This window comes from Chiloscyllium punctatum, chromosome 11, assembly GCF_047496795.1.
Source record: "Chiloscyllium punctatum isolate Juve2018m chromosome 11, sChiPun1.3, whole genome shotgun sequence".
Taxonomy (NCBI): Eukaryota; Metazoa; Chordata; class Chondrichthyes; order Orectolobiformes; family Hemiscylliidae; genus Chiloscyllium; species Chiloscyllium punctatum.
Window position 1 is genome coordinate 33,957,169 of NC_092749.1, and position 20,078 is coordinate 33,977,246.

At 39.3% G+C, this 20,078-nt stretch overlaps 1 protein-coding gene across 1 annotated transcript in view; it reads left to right on the top strand.

Annotated features, from left to right (window-relative positions):
• The window catches only part of fbxo11b (F-box protein 11b), a 164,069-nt gene that overhangs the window by 103,962 nt on the left and 40,029 nt on the right, over positions 1–20,078 (top strand). The window contains exons 4-11 of the mRNA XM_072580606.1: positions 9,690–9,834; positions 10,796–10,925; positions 15,231–15,314; positions 15,399–15,531; positions 16,355–16,461; positions 16,549–16,660; positions 18,682–18,788; positions 18,876–19,013. Of these exons, the coding sequence (XP_072436707.1) occupies positions 9,690–9,834; positions 10,796–10,925; positions 15,231–15,314; positions 15,399–15,531; positions 16,355–16,461; positions 16,549–16,660; positions 18,682–18,788; positions 18,876–19,013 (956 nt within the window). The remainder of the gene's footprint in view (positions 1–9,689; positions 9,835–10,795; positions 10,926–15,230; positions 15,315–15,398; positions 15,532–16,354; positions 16,462–16,548; positions 16,661–18,681; positions 18,789–18,875; positions 19,014–20,078) is intronic.

The window sequence follows — 20,078 nt, forward strand, 5'->3', positions numbered from 1 at the left end:
TGACCAATGAAGTCAAGAATGCCATTTGCTGCCTTTAATACCCTATCTACTTAAGTGCCCATTTTCAGGGAGCTGTTGACTTGAACTCCAAGATCCCGCTATACATCAGTGCTGTTCAGCGTCCTACTATTAACTTTCTACTTTTCCTCAACAGTTGATCTCCCAAAGTGCAGTACCGCATACTTACCTAGATTAAACTCCACGTCCATTTCATAGCCCATATCTGCAACTGATCTATGTCCCGCTGTATCCTTTGACAATCTTCTACACTGTCCACAACTCCACTGATCTTTGTATCATCTGCAGACTTAGTAACCCACCCATCTATATTTTCATTCAAGTCATTGATGTGTATCACAAACAGCAGAGTTCCCAGTCCAAATCGCTGTGGATTACCCCTAGTTCTGGATCTCCAGCCAGAAAAACACCCTTCCACAACTACCCTCTGCCTTCTACATGCAAACTAATTCTGAATTCAAGTGGCCAAGTCACTGTGGATCCCATGCATCTTAATCTTCTGGGTGAGCCTACCATGAGAAACCTTGTCGCAAGCCTTACTGAAATCCGTATAGACCATATCCACTGCTGTATCCTCATCGATCACTTGTCAATTCGAAAAATTCAGTCAAGTTAGTAAGGCACTATCTCTCTTCCAAAAAGCTATATTGACTGTTCCTAAGTAGGCTATGCTTTTGTAAATGAGCATAATTCTTATCCCTAAGCATTCTATCCAATTGTTTACCAACCACTGATGTGAGACGCACTGGTCTATAATTTCCTGGATTATCCCTATTTCCTTCTTTTAACAGAGGAACAAGGTTAACTGCTAACTAGTCCCCTAGGACATTTTCAGTGTCTCGTGAGGTTAAGGCCCCAACAACATCCATCTTGCCTCTCTCAAATGGGATAGATATTATCAGGCACTGGGGTCTTATCTATCTTAATGCTCTTCAAGATACCCAACACCACTTTTTTTTTCTTGATCTCAAAATGCCCTGCATATGAACACACTTCACATTAATCTCCCTATCCTCCATATCCTTCTCCTTGGTGAATACCAACACAAATTATTCTATTAGGATCTTGCTTATATCCTCTGTCCCCAAGCACAAGTTCTTTTCTTTACTCTTGAGAGATCCTACCTTCTCCCTAGTTATCCTATTGTTTTTAAGATATGTAACGAATGCTTTGGAATTCTTTTGAACCTTATTTGCCAAGGTCACTTTATGGCCCCTTCTTGCTCTCCTCATTCCCTGGTTGAGTTCTTTCCTGCTTTCTTTATATTCTTTACGGCTCCAGTCCAGTTTTTGCTTCCTAAACTTTATATATGCGTTTCTCCTCGTGACTAAATTCACAACCTCACTCATTATCTAAGGGTCCCTTACATTGTTATCCTTGTCCTTCCTCTTTACTGGAACGTGCTGGTCTGGTTCGAATTGGTGACTTAGCCAACTTTTCCCAGAATGCTCCTCAGTGAAGTCTCTCTGCTGCCATCTAATGGATATTTTGAGAGATTGAGCAGATTAGGTTTACAGTGGAAACTGGATTATCTGAATGAGATACTATTTCGTTTGGATAATCGACTTTTCGGAAAATCGATTAAATGCCTTTCCTCTGGGGCTAGGCGTTATAAAGTCTGCTCCCTGTTCAGGTGACTCGCACCAACACACACTTGCTCGACACCCCGTCTACCCCCGTCCAGCATCGGCCCCCAACCTGGTCCCAACACCGCCCCCAGCACAAAGTGCATGAGGCCAGCCCCAACGCTGCCCGCACCCAGAAGCCCATCCAACCCTGCGACCCCATCTCCCTCCCCCCCCCCCCCCCCCATCCCCCCCCCCTTCCAGTCCAAAACCAACCCCCAAAATGGTCCAACCCCATCCCCATCCCAGTCCAACACTGTCCCACCCCAGCACAAAGCGCGCAAGCCCCCTTTCCAGGGCATCCGGACTGCACACCAACAAGACTGCTGCTGCAGCTGCCTTTGTGGGGTAAGTTTCCAAATAGCGCGTGCACACACAGCCACCACACAACTTTTTACTGCAACATTTTGACAGGTTCCATGTTTGCCCTGCACAGGACAATGTTGATGAGATTATTCCTGGGAAGCGGAGGTGGGGGGGGGGGGGGGGGGGGGGGGGAGGAGAGAGGTGGAGTTAGGGTACATCTCTCTGTAGAGCTCCAGGGACAGTGTGGGGAGAGAGAGGGGGCGGGAGGTCAGTCATTTAGCAACGGTGCCTGTTTAATCACCGTAAACAAAAGACAAGATCAGTATTAGAAACATGTCTTTGATGTAATGTTTCGGTTGGGACCTCGAGATCTCCTTTGAATAATTCGATTTTTGGATAATCGAGGTTCCTCTGTGCACACTCTGGAGTTTTGATGAATGAGAGGAGATCTAATTGAGGTATATAAGTTGCTGTAGGCGTTGGCAAAGTAGATGTAGTTTGAAATTTTCCTGTTGTGTGCCAATTTAGGATGAGAAGTCCAGGTTTTAGGATAAATTTAGCAAATTTAAATCAGATGAGGATAAATGATTTATTTCAAAGGATTTGTGGATCAGTGAAATTCTCTATTCCGATGTGTGCTGTATGCTGGGACATTGAATAAATTTGAGGAGGAGCTAGGCAGGTTTTTAATTACGTGTTAGGGAATGAGCAAGAAAGTGGAGTTGAAGATAAGATATGGAGAAAGTGAGCACTGCATATGCTGGAGATCAGAGCTGAAAAATGTGTTGCTGGAAAAGTGCAGCCGGTCAGGCAGCATCCAAGGAGCAGGAGAATCGACGTTTCGGGCATAAGCCCTTCTTCAGGATTCCTGAAGAAGGGCTTATGCCCGAAACGTCGATTCTCCTGCGCCTTGGATGCTGCCTGACCTGCGCTTTTCCAGCAACACATTTTTCAGCTTTGAAGCTAAGGTATGTCAGCCATGATTGTATTCAATGGTGAAGCAGGCTTTTGAGGGGTTTTAAAGAACTGAACTAAATTTGTTAAGCATGTTTCTTTGACAAGACTGTATTGGCTCTGCCTAATTACCTTGAACTTGTCCAAGCACCATGTTATAACAACTTTAATAATAGCTTCTAACATATTCTTTGTCTCAGAAGTTAAACAAACTGCCCTGTGGTTTCTTCCTTTCTGCCTCCATTCCTTTTTGAATTAAGGAGTTACACTAGCTAATTTCCAATTTAAAGAAACCTTCCCTGAATTTTGGAAAATTAAAACGAATACATCAACTATTTCACTGGTTACTACTTTTAAGGAGAAAGTGAGGTGGAATGTGCTAGAGATCAGAATTAAAAAGTATGGCACCTGAAAAGCACAGCGGTCAGGCAGCATCTGAGGAGCAGGAGAGTTGAGGTTTCGAGGTGCTGGGTGTCTTGAAACACCATAAAAGTGGATAAATCCCCAGGACATGATCAGGTGTACCCCAGAACTCTGTGGGAAGCTTAGGAAGTGGTTGCTGGGTCCCTTGCTGAGATATTTGTATCATCTATAGTCACAGGTGAGGGGCTGGAAAACTGGAGGTTGGTTAACGTGGTGCCATTATTTAGAAAGATGGTAAGGACAAGCCAGGGAACTATAGACCGGTGAGCCTGACATCGGTGGTGGGCAAGTTGTTGGAAGGAATCCTGAGCGACAGGGTGTACATGGATTTGGAAAAGCAAGGACCAATTAGGAATAGTCAGCATGACTTTGTTACTTCTTCAAAGAGGATTGATGAGGGTAGAACGGTGGACGTGATCTATCTGGATTTCAGTAAGGCGTTCAACAAGGCTCCCTATGGGTGACTGGTTAGCAAGGTTAGAACTCTGGAATAGTGGAAGAACTAGCCATTTGAATACAGAACTGGCTCTAAGGTAGAAGACAGAGGGTGGTGGTGGAAGGTTGCTTTTCGGACTGGAGGCCTGTGACCAGTGGAGTGCCATAAGGGTACACTGCTTTTCGTCATTTATGTGAATGATTTGGAAGTGAACATAGGTTAGTAAGTTTGCACATGACACCAAAATTGAACAGCGAAGAAGTTTACCTCCGAGTTCAACAGGATCTTGGATCAGATGGGCCAGTAGGCTGAGGAGTGGCAGATAAATGCGAGGTGTTGCATTTTGGAAAAGCAAATCAGAGCAGGACTTATGCACTTAATGATAAGGTCCTGGGGAGTGTTGCTGAACAAAGAGACCTTGGAATGTAGGTTCATAGCTCCTTGAAAGTGGAGTCGCATGTAGATAGGATAGTGAAGGCGGCATTTGGTATGTTTTCCTTTATTGGTCAGTATGGAGTACAGGAGTTGGGAGGTCATGTTGTGACTGTACAGGTCATTGGTTAGGCCACTGTTGGAATATTGCGTGCAATTCTGGTCTCCTTCCTATTGAAGGATGTTGTGAAGCTTGAAAGGGTTCAGAAAAGATTTATAAGGATATTGCCTGGATTGGAGGACTTGAGTTTTAGGGAGAGGTTGAATAGACTGGGGCTGTTTTCCCTGGAGCGTCAGAGGCTGAAGGGTTACTTTGTAGAGGTTTATAAAATGATGGGCATGGATAGGATAAATAGACATGATGAGGGGCATGGATAGGATAAATTTTCCCTGAGGTGGGGTCTGTTTCTGTGCTGTACATCTCTTTGACTCTACCTCATTTCTCGAATCAAACATAGTGAACCTCCTCTGTCTGCCTCTAGTAAGGAGACCAAAGTGTCATGTTCTTACTAATGTTACAACATGGAGGTCAAACCCCTTTGTTAATTGAACCAAATACCGTGAAAAGCTTGCCGCACCTCGTAATCTGTTAAAATATGAGTGACAGAGAACTCCTAAATTCCAGTATTTAACAAAAAAAAGTTTATTTTCTTAACTGTCATAGTGAACACTAAGCAACAATTGTCTGACCTCAACTCTATAAAAATAAATGCTGTTCCAATAACACACTTATTAAACATTACATTAACTTAATCTCAAGACCACACAGTCTCTGTCTTCAATCTTCCAGCTGCTGATCTCCCTGGGTCTTTTTTTTTCCTGCAAGTATGTTTTATGTGCAAAGATAGAGCATTTTCTAATTTCTTTGAGAGCAAGATGTTAGATGGGTAGTTAATTCTCTGTCTCTCTAGCAGTTGCTCTCAAATTTTCAAAATACCTGGTTTATGTTACCACCCCCCCCTCCCCCCATGACACATTAAATTCTTATAATTTGATTGGTTTCCAGGTATCAAAACAATAAAATTCAAATTCCATTGGTTTCTGGTATCCTGGGCATAATTTAAATTAATGGGTTAAATTTGAATTGTTGTCAAAACAGCCACCAGAACTCAAGTATCCTGACCTTTAGCTGGCAGCTGTGGTTGTATTTTAAATGCAGAATAGCACTTTTTCTATCTTAAAGTGACCAAACATGCTTTCAACTTCGTAACACTAATGCAAACAGAGAGATTGCTGATATCGAGCTGAAAGGGAGATAAATGCTGGGTCGGGTGCTAGTGAAAAGTTTAAAAGGTTGAAAATGGGTTGGCTGTGCAGGGAGCAAGCCATACAAAGCAGGGTCTCTGAGTGATGGGGGCAAGGGCAGTGAACATGGAGGAGAGTATGAGCATTCTGAAATTGTTAAATTCAGTGTTTAGTCCTGAAGGCTTTCAGGCACTCTATCTGACTCATCAAAACCAAGTCTAGTATAGCCTGTTCTTAGGTTGGTGCCATAACGTACTGATCTAAGAATTTGACCTTTCCTGAATTCCTTATCCAGGCTATTACTTTACAACTGATATTTATATGTAGCTTAAAGTCCCCTGATAAATGCTGTACTCTTTTGACAAGCTTCCATTAGTTTTTCCTTGATACCCTTTTGTCACTGAGAGCATTGTTGCGAAGGTTGCAGGTAACACAAAGCCAGTGTATGGTGAATCTATGGAACACGTTGCCACAGAAGGCTGTAGAGGCCAAGTCATTGAGTTTCTTTAATGCAGTGATAAGTTCTGAGTTGTTAAGGGAATCAAACATTATGGACAAAGGCAGGAGATTGTGCTTGAGAAACATATCAGCTGTGATCGAATGGTGAAGCAAACTGGGTAACCAAATGACCTAATTCTGGTGCTTTATTTTGTGGTTATGGTTACCATTAGGGAGCTTGTATCCAACTCCCACAAGTAACCTCTTGCTTTTATCATTTCTCATCTCTGTTATATTACTTCTGTATCCTGTTTTCCTGAATTAAGGTAATCCCCCTCTCTTATGTTAACGTCATCTTTAATTAACTGTGCTACTCCTCCACCCTCTCCTGGCTTCCTGTCCTTTCTAAATGTCAAAACCTAGGTTTTCCTGCGGGCAAGTCTCAGCAATGGCCATTAGATCAAACGTAGTTACCTTAATATGTGCTACTCGTCATTCTGTTTTGCCCTTATCCCCATTATTTAGTTTCAAACCCACATCGCTTCCTTAGTTAGCAAGAAGCCAATCCTAGTGCAGCTTAGGTGTAGACTGTACCAGCAGTACACATCTCACTTTCCCCAGTTTTGGTACCAGTGCCACATGTGTTAAGTTGTTTTACTCCTGAGGTTCCTACACACTTGATGCACCTGCAACACACCAACTTCTGTGAACAAGCAACCAAATTTATTAAACTCCATACAGTACAAGCTTTCTTGAGGAATCTTTAACGTACACCTCGCAGAGCTTACGGGGTCATGGCAAAAGCTCTCACTAAACAAAGGAAACAGTCTTTTCTTTATACAAAACTCTCAACATCACAGTTAGTACTGCCCACAAGCCAATCCCTCATCGTCACATGCCTCTGAAGTTACAATGCAGTGACTACCCCACCTCCAGAAACAATGTAATGCGAACTATCCCTTAATGGTCAAATCTCTCGCAAATTGTTTTTTGTAACTATAGGGGAGTAGTCAAATTCCAACTATAATGTTCTTATTGATTTCTGGATAAAAATGTAAATCATCCGAGTGGCGAGGAATGGCTGTCTAAACCTCCCACGTTCCACCTAAAAGACAAAGACACACCACCTTACCCCTGGGACGTTCAATGCCTTGCAGGTCAGTACAGCAAATTAACTCTATTGTCTCCCATGAACTGAAAATCATTTCTCTCAAATCCGTCTTTCAGCCATGCATTTTTCTTTCTAACCTTGTTTACCCTCTGCCAATTTCACATGGCTCAAGTAATAATCCAGAAATGATTAGTTTTGAGATTTTGCTTAATTTGGTGCCTTGCTCCTTGTATTGAGTTTGCAGGACCTCTTTCCTAGTTTTGCCTGTCGTTGGTGCTGACATTCTAAACCTCACAAAGCATAACAATTTTGTAAACTGTATGTTTCTAATATGCTTGTTGCATTTATCTCTTATTCACTGATAAATATTCTGCCCATCACAACAACAACTTGTACAGACCACATAATCCTCAAATGCCAATCAATATTTTCTGTCCTTTTTTATTTCTGATCTTAATCCAAGCCTATTCAACATGTTATTTTTTTCAAGCAAGGATGCTTTTACTGTTTCATCTCATTCTTGACATGAAATTAACCCCATCATGCTGGAGGAGGATTTGATGAGTTGGATATTCAATGACTGTGACCTGTTATCCATTTTGCCCATCTCTTCCAAATGTCAAGTATTGTGGAATATTTAATTCTTCACTTGAGTCCTCTGCAACTGCATTCCCAGAGTGGCTATTCGATCAACCCCATTAATTTGTATCTGTGCTCTTAATTTATTTATTTTGTTATGAATACTTAATACATTTAAATATAGTGCTATAAACTTTAAACCTGTTTTGGTGCTTTTCCCTGGCAACAGGATTTGCTAATGCTATATTTGTCTTTCTCATTCTGATCTGCTCTGCTTAATTTTATCCAAATTTCCAGTCTGTTCCACACCCTTGACATTTCTCTTATTGCTTCACCCTTTCTTGAATCCTTCCCAGACCGTTTTCTGCCCCCTGAATCTAGCCACCTATTTTGTCAGCATTCCTTATTGTTACAATATGGAGACAACAGCCAAACCAAATCAGCCTCCCTACCTCTGTATTTGCAACACAGTTTTTTAAAAAAATCAAAGCTTCAAAGACTCTAAATATTGAATGGTTCTGAAACAGACTTTTGAATAATCAGTACAGTGTTCCCCCTCCTCCACGTACCCACGGGGATACGTTTCCAGACCTACCACAGATAGCCGTGAACCCATTCATTTAAATGGGAAACTTACCTTCCTGGCAGCCCCGGTCCCTCATTCTGGATCGTTCCCTGTAATATGTTCAGGCCACGGGTAACTGACACCGTGGAAACTGGACCCGTGGATGCAGCAGTTGGCCTGTTCCAGACTTTGTGAATAGGTGATGATCGACACTGGGTTTGTACCTCAAACTAGGCGTAACAATTTATTCACAATATAGTAACTTTAGCAGAGCTAAGTTAAACAATGAAGTAAATTATGGTTAAGATTTAAACCTAGACCTCTTTAATTCGAACCTCAACTCTGACGCAAAGGTTGACGGTTCAAGAATAACTCAAAAGGGAAAAATAAATGTGATGTAACTGGCCATTTCACTTCAGTCTCCATGATCAGTAACATCATAGCATATGGGTTATTGTTTTGCTTGGTTTCTGATGACCGATGTGTGCAGCTAGCTTCCATTGTGCTTTGAGAAATATTCATTTAATTCTGCGATTCTATTCTGTGAGCTATCAATAAGTTGATGATGAGAGGACAATGAGAGAGCAATCAAACCTCTGAGCTCTAGCTTTTGTAGACACAATCCTTCTAATTCAAGCACAATTCAGATCTGACCTGTCCCTGTCAGACTCATTTTTAACCACAATGTCCCACTTAACATTCAGAATCTACTATATGCTTGAGTGTAAGGCCTCGATGGAGTTGAAGCATTTATGGAGTAGTTTTTATCTAGAAACAATCTGCAATTAACTTTCAGACCGGGTCTCGTGAACAAATGAGTTTGTCCTTTTTTGAAAAGAAGCTATAACTCAGGCCAAAGGTCATCTTTAGTTCTCAGCTCACAGTTCACCCCTCTGAACCAAAAATTGATTTAAAAAACAAATGAAAAATTGGTGAGAGTCCTAACAATGCTGAGTATTCTAGTTTGCTGTTTTTCTTGAGGCAATGATTTCCAAATGAGCAATAGACCCCCTCTTATTTTTAGGTTTGCAGAATCAGGCAGGGAGTGACATTTTGCCCAATTTATAACACTGATCCTGCTTTCCAACAATTTAATGTAATTAAGAGTACTTTTGAGGATGCTGTCAAAATGTTTTCATGAATTAATAGCTATGCATTTACTTAATGCTTATTTATCTTGGATTTAGTTAATTTTAAAAGTCTGGTAAGTGAAGGGGGGTTTTAATATTGAAGACTGGGTATTCGATGTATTTCCTTAAAAATAATCTGTAGGTTTTTAAATTCAGGAATGAAAGCGAGCACCACAGCAAAATACAAAAGTAAATGCAAGATCTTCATAAATAATGGCGCAAGCTTGTAGGGCTGTATGTTTTGCTATTGGTTTATGTTGTTATGAACTTTGTAAGCAGTACCCAAATAGCAGAATTTTGCAAAATACAGTTGATTCATATAAAGAAGTCATTAGAGATAGAAAGTGACACTGTTGTTGAACAAGAACAAGCACTTCAGATATGGAATGATACCCAAATGCATCTTTTGCATTTCACTTTTTAATAGCATCACCAGCAGAACAATATCTTCAAGTTAAACTACCAGATGAGGTCGTTATGAATATCTTCTCATATCTACTTGAACAGGATCTTTGCAGAGCAGCTTGTGTGTGTAAACGTTTCAGCGAGCTAGCTAATGATCCAATTTTATGGTAAGTAGGCTTTGATATTTCTGCAGCCTCTCCAATTTACTGAAACCTTTTGGTAAGTTGTTGAAGAACAGTGTTGCCCTGTTACACTTTGGTTACTCTTCTAGTCATTCATATTACTTCTGGCAGAGGTAAATGTGTCATAAATGCCATTGTCTTTCATGATCAATGTACCAAGTTGTACCTAATCCAGAGTACCCAAATTAAAAGCTAATGAAAAAATCTAATTCATTTGGCAAGCAAAAATGATAATTTGACTATTTCTATTAGTTTTGTAAAATTTTATTGAGTTCATCTTGAATTTTAAAAATATTTGGATCAGTAAAAATGTCGATGTTGGATGGGAATGTACAGAGTTAAAAATCACACAACACCAGGTTATAGTCCAACAGGTTTAATTGGAAACTCCAAAAGCTAGTGCTTCCAATTAAACCTGTTGGACTATAACCTGGTGTTGTGATTTTTAACTTTTTTCTTAGAGACGTGGTCCAAATGTATTTGGAATTGTGAACATTTTGGGTGGAACTAGGTGAATGATCACTTTGAGCTGTGCATATTTAAAGTCCCATGTTGTCAGTGAGGGCACCCTTCCATCATGTTGAATGACACATTATTGCTAAATTAGATCCAGAACAGACCAAACAACTCAAAACTGAACTTCCAAAAGGTGTTATGGATAAGTAACTGTGACAGCATAGGAATCATTCCTGAAACATACCCAGGTTTTAAACATGCTTCCGAGCCACAATAATTATATGGCTGGTCCATGCGCATTACATGTCAATTGCTTTTGCTGGGGGGGGTTTCCAGGGAAGCTGTTTACGTTGCCTCATGTTTAAGGTAATCATTGTCCTGGACTTGTGTTGATGCAGATAGTCCTGGATACTTAGCAGCTCAAGCCTGAATGTTATTCGTGATTTAGTCTTTCTTCATCTATAAAGTATAGAATAACTTATTCTTCCAGGAAACGATTATATATGGAAGTGTTTGAGTATACTCGGCCAATGATGCATCCGGAGCCAGGCAAATTTTATCAGATAAATCCAGAAGATTGCGAACATCCAAATCCTTGGAAGGAAAGTTTTCAACAACTGGTATGGTGTTATTAATTGCTGTCCAACTATGATTTTGTTTCATGAGTAAACTTTTGTGAGTATGGTTTTAGTTGATGAAGCTCTTTTCCCTGAAGAAAGGCTTAATGAGTTGAAGGCAGAACATCAATTGTGCCTGAGTTTGATTCTGTGCACTTGTACACAGCAGATATCATAGGGATGTGACATTGAAGGAGGTAAATGAAGTGCTTGCCTTCATAACAAGAGGATTCAAATACAGATGCAGGGATATATGCTGCAGTTGTATAGGGAGTCTCTTTACCTGAGATGGGGTGTCCTGGCTATGGAGGAAGTGCAACAAAGTTTTACCAGACTGATTTCTCAGACAGCAGGAGTGATCAGTGAAGACAGACTGGATTCGTTAGAACTATATTCAGAATTTATAAGAATGAGAGAGAATCTCATAGAAACAGTTGCTGGCTATCCTTGGGAAGCAAGGTGAAAATACTTGGTTAGGCAATGATTAGTTAGTTGAGAATAAAAAAAAGTCCATAGAAAGTAGCAGTAAGCCATTCTATTCTTCGACTCTGCTCCAACATTCAGTAAGATAATGGCTGATCATCCAATTCAGTAACATGCTCCTGCTTTTGATCTCCTTAACCCTAAGTACTATATTTAATTCATCCTTGAAAATATTTAATGTTTTACCCTCAACCACTTTCTATGCTAGAGAATTCCACAGGTTTGGCTCACTCTGGGTGAAGAAATTTCTCCTCAACTCAGCCCTAAATGGCCTACCTTTTATCTTTAGATTGTGACCCTTGGTTCTGGACTTGCCAGGCATCAGCAGTATTCTTGCTTCATTTAACCTCTCAAAGTCTGTTAGAATTTTATGTGCTTCTATGAGATACCCTCCTTCTTCTAAACTCTGGTGAATATCATCCTAACCAATCCAGTTTGTCTTCATTTATCACTCCTGTTGTCTGAGCAATCAGTCTGGTAAAACTGTATTGCACTTCCTTCATAGCCAGGACACCCTCCTCAGATAAAGAGACTAAAACTGCACTCCCTATACAATATACAAATATCTCTGCATCTGCATTTGAATCTTCTGGTTATGAAGGCCAGCATATCATTTGCCTCCTTGACTGCAACCTGCTGCACCTGCAAACTTAATTTCAGCAATTGGTGTACAATGACATCATGTCTTACATCCTATTATTCAACAAATTTTCAGAAATTTTTGTTGTCATGAATTACTTTCCCCAGAGCTGTTCTGCATTTGTTGTCATCGGGTGAAAAAGAGCAATCCGGCAGTGATCTTTTAGGTCTAATAAAATGTCATTGGCCTGTAGTTGACATCTAATTATGGATGCTGTCTGACCTGAAATGTTTCCACCATTTTTTTCCCAGTTTTTCAGTATCCACTATGTGCTTTTGTGACATTGGGAGAGTGGTTAAAGCTAGGATTCTGTAATACTTGTTCAGGTTACAGAAGTCTAGATGGAGGCAAAGGGAGTTATGTCACAAAATCGATTGGTAGACAGGAGGCTGGAAGAACATGGCAGACCAGGTAGCAGCAGGAGGTGGAGAAGTTAACATTTTGCCCTTCTTAAGGGCAGGTCTGCTGCCTGGCCTGCTGTGTTCTTCCAGCCTCCTGCCTGTCTACTTTGGATTCCAGCATCTGCAGTTCTTTTGTCTCTAACAACATAGCCTGTTACATCTATACCATTCAGCATTTTAGCATTCTTGGATCTGGTTCCTTTAATCCTCCCAATCTTCCATTGTCAACTTAGTTTCTTCAGTTGAAGAGCAGGCTCAGTTTTGAAATTTGGGATTGTATGCTCAGAGTTTGATGTTACTTGTAGCGTAGAGAAAGAAGAACCAGTGGATGTGGTCTGATTGGATTTTCAGAAAGTCCTACTCGTAAACAAAATAAGAGAGCTTTAGATTGGAAGGAGCATAGTAGTTTGGATCAAGAATTGGATAGTAGACACAAGTGCTTTTTCTCAGTTGTTAATCTTTGGAATCCTCTACCCAAGAGGACTGTAGGTGCCCAGTTGATGCATCTGTTGAAGTTTGAGATCAATGTTTTTTGTGTATTAATGGAATAAATAATATGAAATGCAGCAACTTTTTGTTTTAACTGGCGCTTTCGATAAACTGGCAAAAATTATGTGCCTCAAATACCGTGAAGTTCACATTCTGTTCACATAGTTATTTTTATTTGCCTCAGTGTAAGAATACTTTTTGTTCAGTTGAGTGGCCTGACAAAATGTGAACTGTTGATTCAGTTTTGAGTCAATTTGTTAGAAATATCACAATCTCCTTGTGATGTCCAAATAGTCAGTTATGTCTGAGTGAGAATGCTCTCTGCTGGTAAGTTTTATTTAAGGCAAAGTCACAATCGTTTTTGAGTGATTTATGCTGTAAATAATTAACAGCAATGTGTATACCCCCAGCATTGTGTTTCTGTTACTTAGTGTGTGTTTTTACATTGATTATGTGAACTGCTTGATGACCTGGGATATTTAATCAACTAGCACACTCCTGGTCCCAAAGGTGCCAGTTAGTAAAAGGTTGGCTGTAGGATGAGAAAGTGGGGTTGATGTCGAGCCGAGTCTCTATCGAACTTCGTATTCAACAATCTGATTCAAGTACAGAGCACGAATGGTTTGAAAATGTGATCTTAAGGCAGAGCTAAACAGAAAGAGAGCAAAAATGAACAGGTCATTCTTTGGATAGCCGGCTGTTACTCGTGGGGTACTGTGAGCGTCAGTGTTAGATCCACATTCAATATAATTTATATGGATGTGAGGATCAAATTATCTGATGACACCAAATTTAGGGTGCGCATATTGGAAGAAGAGTGCAAGGAGGCTACAAGAAGACTTGGATAAGCCAACTGAATGGGCTGGTACATGATAGATATGATCTAATGTAAATTAGTATGAAGTTGTCATTTTTTTCTTTAAAAACAGGCAGAATATTACTTTAGTGAGAGTTTGGGAAATGCAGGTGTCCAAGGGGATTTGGGTGTCTTGGTCTGTGAGTATTAAAAGTTAGCATGTAGGTGCAGCAAGCAGTTAGGAAATAAGTGGCATATTGGTATTCGCTTCAGGGGGTTTGAGTACAGAAACAAAAGTATTTTCTGTCGTATAAAGCCTTGGTGGAACCTCACCTGGAGTATAGTATACAGGTTTCGTCTCCTGAAGAGCATACTTTATGTACAAGGGCTGCAATGGAGGTTATGATTGCAGGATTATCTTGTGTCAGAGGAAACTGTCTTTATATTCTGCAAAATGAGAGATGATCCCATTGTAAATTCAATTCTTATAGGGTACGATGGGTTGGATAGAATAAATAAAATGTTCCCCTCAGTTAGTAACTCTAGAATATAATCTCATGATAAGGGGCAGGCCATTTAAAATTGACACGAGAAATTTCTGTACTCAAGCTGGTCAGGCTTTACAATTCTCTACCCTGAAGTCTGTGGAAGCTCAATCATTAAGCAGATTTAAAACAAATAAATAGGTTTATGCAGACTAATGACATGAAAGGATACAGGGAATAGTATGGGTAAACGGTATTAAGGAGATGATGAACCATGATCTGGAATGGCAGGGCAGGTTTGGTGAGCTGAATGGCCTTTTTGTGTTTGCTACTGCGCTTTCAATTGCTGAAGGTCAAAAAGAGGAGGGCATGATATTTTATGTAATTGACCAATGAACCACAGTGACATTGAGTGTTTTGAATTTGGAATTTGTTGCATAACAGAAATGTGGAAACAGTTTCAAAAATTGGATAACTATTTGAAGGATGAAAAATTATTTAGGATGCAAATGGAGCTAATAGGTTCTTTAAAGGTCTCAATGGGCTGAATAGATTCTTGTGTTGTTTGATATATTCTACAGAATGAAAACCAAAACTAATCAGCGAAAAACTCTGCCAGTAACTGACATATTGAACTATTTTGTATCATTTTTGACCACTTTGATCTATCAGAGTTTTCAGTTGGTACACAGGGACGTAGCAATCGAGCAGGAGTAGGCCATTCAGCCCCTCAAACCATATGTTAAGGTCATAGCTGATTTGACTAGAATCTCAAATCCATATTCCTGTCTACCCTGCTAATCTTTGCCTCCCCTTGCTTCACAAGTTTCTGTCCACCTCTGCCTTTTTTTCAAAAAAAAGTGCCATATTGAGCATTTTAAGACTCTTTGGTTGTTTGTTTTTCTCTGTCAAGAGTGTCACATCTGTAATACATGGCAGGATTCCATAACAAATGATCAGAATTTTTAACAGAAATGGTTGATGTATTTCATTTCTTGACTGTTTGAATTTTAGTATAAAGGAGCGCACGTAAAGCCTGGATTTGCAGAGCATTTTTACAGTAGCCCAGCAAGGTATAAAGGAAGAGAAAATATGTTGGTAAGGATTTTTAAAACTTTGAATTGTACTTACAGAATTGTGTGCTGTAATCTTTGGGTTAAATTGTGTTCATTTTCTCTATAGTATTATGATACAATTGAAGATGCCTTGGGAGGTGTTCAGGAAGCTCATTTTGATGGTCTTATCTTCGTACATTCTGGTACCTACACTGATGAGTGGATTTATATTGAATCCCCTATAACTATGATTGGTGCAGGTAAATATATTGATTTGCATTTAATTTTTGGCACTGCTGTTTGCAATATAGTAGTGCAAAATGTTAATTCTGCTAAGCAACGTTCTACGGAGCTGCAGAATTTGAAATAATGCTATTTCTCCCCACCCCATCTCAATGATTAATTTGGTTCTTGAAATGCAATTTAATGCACAATACTTTTGAATTTGTAAGTAGTGAACATTCAATGCAAGTTAAGATTTTTAACCTTGGTTCTAATTTTTTTCTAGAAGTATTATTTCTCCTTTTCTCTTCCCTTCCCCAAGCAATTGCCTGTCCAGCTCTATCTTAGGAATTTGTTAGCAAGCCTTTCCAGCATTCTGTGCTTGTCAGATGTTATGGCTGGTAGAGGCTCTTCTTCTATTCAGTAAGATCATAGCTGACCTCTGCATTCAACCTCACAAATCTATTGATCTCAAATCTTCAGTAGACGCATTAACTGAGCATCTCCAGTCCCCTTTGGTAGAGGATTTCAAAGATTAATAACTGAGTAAAGATGTTTCTTTCTTCCCTGTTGGTCCTAAATAGCTCACTGTTTTTCCTGAAACTTACAAGTCTTAATTTATGACACTTTTAATCAGCAGTAATGGCTGTTAGCATCAACCCTGTTGAACTTTGAATTAATTTTATATGCTTCAGTGTGCTCATTTTAGAAATGTTCTTGGTCTCTACCAAGTCATCACGGTGAAATTATTTGTCTCCATAATTGTCTATGGTATTTGTGCCTAAAAGATCATTAGTAGTTGAAAGTAGTGTTGAGATAATTTGAATAGTTCTATTAAAAACATTTTTAATACATTTTCAGCACCAGGAAAAGTTGCAGATAAGGTCATCATTGAAAACACTAGGGATTCTACCTTTGTATTTATGGAGGGTTCTGAGGATGCCTATGTTGGATATATGACAATTAGGGTAAGTACTAACAGCCATCATTTGACAATGTTTAGTAATCTATAATCTGTAAGCAATATCTTTATAGTATGTGCTTTTTTCTTCTAGTTTAACCCTGATGATAAGTCAGCCCAGCACCATAATGCACACCACTGCTTGGAGATCACGGTGAACTGCAGTCCGATTATAGATCATTGTATCATTCGAAGTACTTGCACAGGTTTGTGTCATCTTTGTTATTATGGTTTAACGTGGGGAGATTGAGTGTTAATTCTTTTTATAACCACTGGCATTTTGTATGAAGTTATATTGGAGTGCACATGACAAGCCATTTAGAAATATGTCCCTCGACAATTCAATGATAAAGGTGCTATTGATAAGTAAGAGTGTTTGAAAACAAAATTGAATGAGTGATATTGATTTTAATGTAATGTTGATGCATGGTAATTTGGAAAAATATGATGTGTCTCTTGCCTGTCTTATCACTTTTGCATTCCTATTGCTATGTTCTCATTTTGCTGCTTCCCCTGGTCTGCATAATTCTTTGTCCACATTTTTTGTGTTTTTCTCCTGTTTTCATTCCAGTCAGGTGGGTATGTTTGAAGGAGAGGGGTAATGTGGACTTGCAGTTTCATATTCTTGGGGCAAGAGTGGAGAAAAATCAGACTTTTCCATTTTCCCCTGTGAAATCCATAATCCACTCTTGTCCTTATCCACATTTGTGCCAGGCCCTATTTTTGTGTTGTGCTGTGAAGAGGGGAATAAGTTGAGGAGAAATGAACAACGATTTTTTGTCTTATTCTAAAATGGGTAACAATGGCTTCAAAACATCGCAAAGTAGTGAAATTGTCTGAAATCAGCTGCCAATCTGCCAAATTTAGTTGAGGATGGAGATCAGTAATGAAATAAATATGTCAATGTCCATCATTCCCATTCCTTGCTAGTTCTTTCTAGTCAAGAACTTAGTGTCTCTGCTGGTCTGGGATAAAACCTTTGAAAATGTCTGCTGTTGTACAGCATGTATAGAAGTTTGGCTGATTGATTCTGAGTGACTTTTTACCTCTTACACTGGGCGAAACACCAGACTTCTTGAATTATTGTTTTCCTTTAATAGCACATTACTTTGATGGATAGATACATTTATGATTTTGCCTTCCTGTCATTCTCTCTGTCATCAGCCCAACTGCTCAAGCTCTTTCTTCACAGTAGGCTTGATCCTTAGTTAATGGTGTGGTTTGTGGATACATTCAGGATCTCACATGTTGGAACCCGATTGATCCTGCGTGATTATCCTGATGTTTTTCCCTGTTACCCAGCTTCTTGATTATTGCCTTCCTTTAATGGCACATTGAAGAACAAAGTACATATGATTATGTAATTTGAGAGTTACTGTAATCTGTCACTCTGTTTTTGACAAAAAAACATATGAGGATAAAAACAAACTGGAGCTCTGGCATGATCAGAATACATTTTTCGATAAATTGTCATGGGTATCATTGCAAATAATACTTTATTTTAATTATTGTATTCAACCCATTCAGATCTTCTGGCTTCTGCACAGAACTTTATAGATTGATCAAATCAAGCAGCTCACCACCTCTGTAACTGAACCATTTAGTCTCACATAAGTCACCCATGGATCAGTATTCCAAAATCTTCCTAAGCTTTCTCCCACCATTTTCTACCCATAGAAGTTCAACCAAAACCCAGGTGCCAACATTCTGCTCTACTAATCCATCAACCCCTACCTATATTGTCTTGAGCCCAGTATCCAGATTTAACATTTTCATCCTGTTTTAAAGCCCTTCAGGGGCTTTCTCCTATTTGTCTTGCCCCACTCTCTTGTCTTCCCCAGTGTTCATTCCTCTGACTCTAGCTATTGTACCTTCCTATTTGTCCTCATCAGACCATTAGTGGCCAAGCGTTGAACAGGATAAAACCCATCCTCCTCTTCCTTTGTAATGCTTCATAAAACTCTCATCTCTGACCCAACTTTTGGTCACCCCACCCAAATATCTCAACGTTGTTGAGTCTTTTGGGATAATTTAGTATTTTCTAGGTACTTTCCAAATGCAAGTTGTTGACTATAAAACATACATGTATTTTCAGAGAATTGAAAAGAGATGAATAGTACCATGGATCTGAATTGTAAATAGTGTCTTACGTCATGTCTCTATTTATTCCAAAAATCATTTCATTGAAGTAGTTGCAATTGATTTATTGTAGAATTCTTTGTTGCAGTTGGCTCTGCTGTGTGTGTCAGTGGCCAGGGAGCATCTCCTACGATCAAACACTGCAATATTAGTGATTGTGAAAATGTTGGACTATATATAACAGATCATGCACAGGTATGATAATCCAAAACGCAACTTACTTTATTTTAACAACTTTGCTTTTGCCCATAGTATAGTTAGTATAATCTTTTTATTTTATAGGGAATTTATGAGGACAATGAGATTTCAAATAATGCTCTTGCTGGAATCTGGGTAAAAAACCATGGAAATCCTATCATCAGGCGAAATCAAATTCATCATGGGCGTGATGTTGGGGTCTTCACATTTGACCATGGCATGGTAACTCTTACTACTTTCAATAAGCATTTGGGAGTTAATGATTTGGGTATTTATTGTATTATGGTTTCTTTAATGAGTGTTCAGGCTGACAATTCAGCAGTTTAAAACTGTTCTCAAAGGTATATTACCATAGATGTTGGTCATTGCTATCAACTTTCCAAATCTTCTGTGCTATTATTTATTTGCTAATTAGTTGAATGTATTCCAGCTAAAAATGGAGCACCGAGAATTTCATTCTTTCAGAAAGATAGAGAGATATGTTGGCTGAATGGATATAAACTTCATAGATGAAGTTTAATGTAGGAAAGTGAGAGGTCATGCACTTTGATAGGCATGCCATCATTTACATAGGGAGAGACTCGAAGAAAGTGCAACACAGACAGATTTGGATGTTTTTGTCCATGAAACACACAATGTTAAAATTCAGATGCAGCAAATAATTGAGAAGGCACATAGAATTTTGGCCATTGCTGCTTAGGGGTTGAAGATAAGGATGTCTTGTTCCAACTATGCAAGGTGCTAATGAGGTTATAGCTGGAGATTACTCCAGTTTGGATCCCTGTGTTTTAAAAAGGATGTGTTCATTTGGATGCAGTTCAAAAGTGATTCACTGTGCTGATTCCTGGAATGAAGGGGTTGGCTTACTGAAGAATGACTAAACAGATTATTCTTTCTTTGTTTGAGTTGACAAGATTGAAGGGTGATCTTATTGATTTTTTTTCAAGATTCTGAAGAGTTTGACAGGATGAAAGCTGAGAAGGTGTTTCCATTTGTGGGGCATTCTTCAATAGAAACGTCATTACAGCTTAAAGGTTACTAATTTAAAAGTGATTTACGAAGGCATTTCTTGTGCCAGAAGGTGGTGAAACATTTGGAATTCTTTATCCCAGACAGTTGTGAATGTTCGAACATTGAAAGTATTTAAAGAGGAGGTGGATGGAGTTTTGAAATTTCAGGGAGGTGAGAGCTATAATGAACATTATACAAAAGAGAAATTCAGATCAAGGGGTTGAATGGGGCCAGCTCCTCTTGTTTCTTCTATTATGTTGTAGTGCAGATATCTAT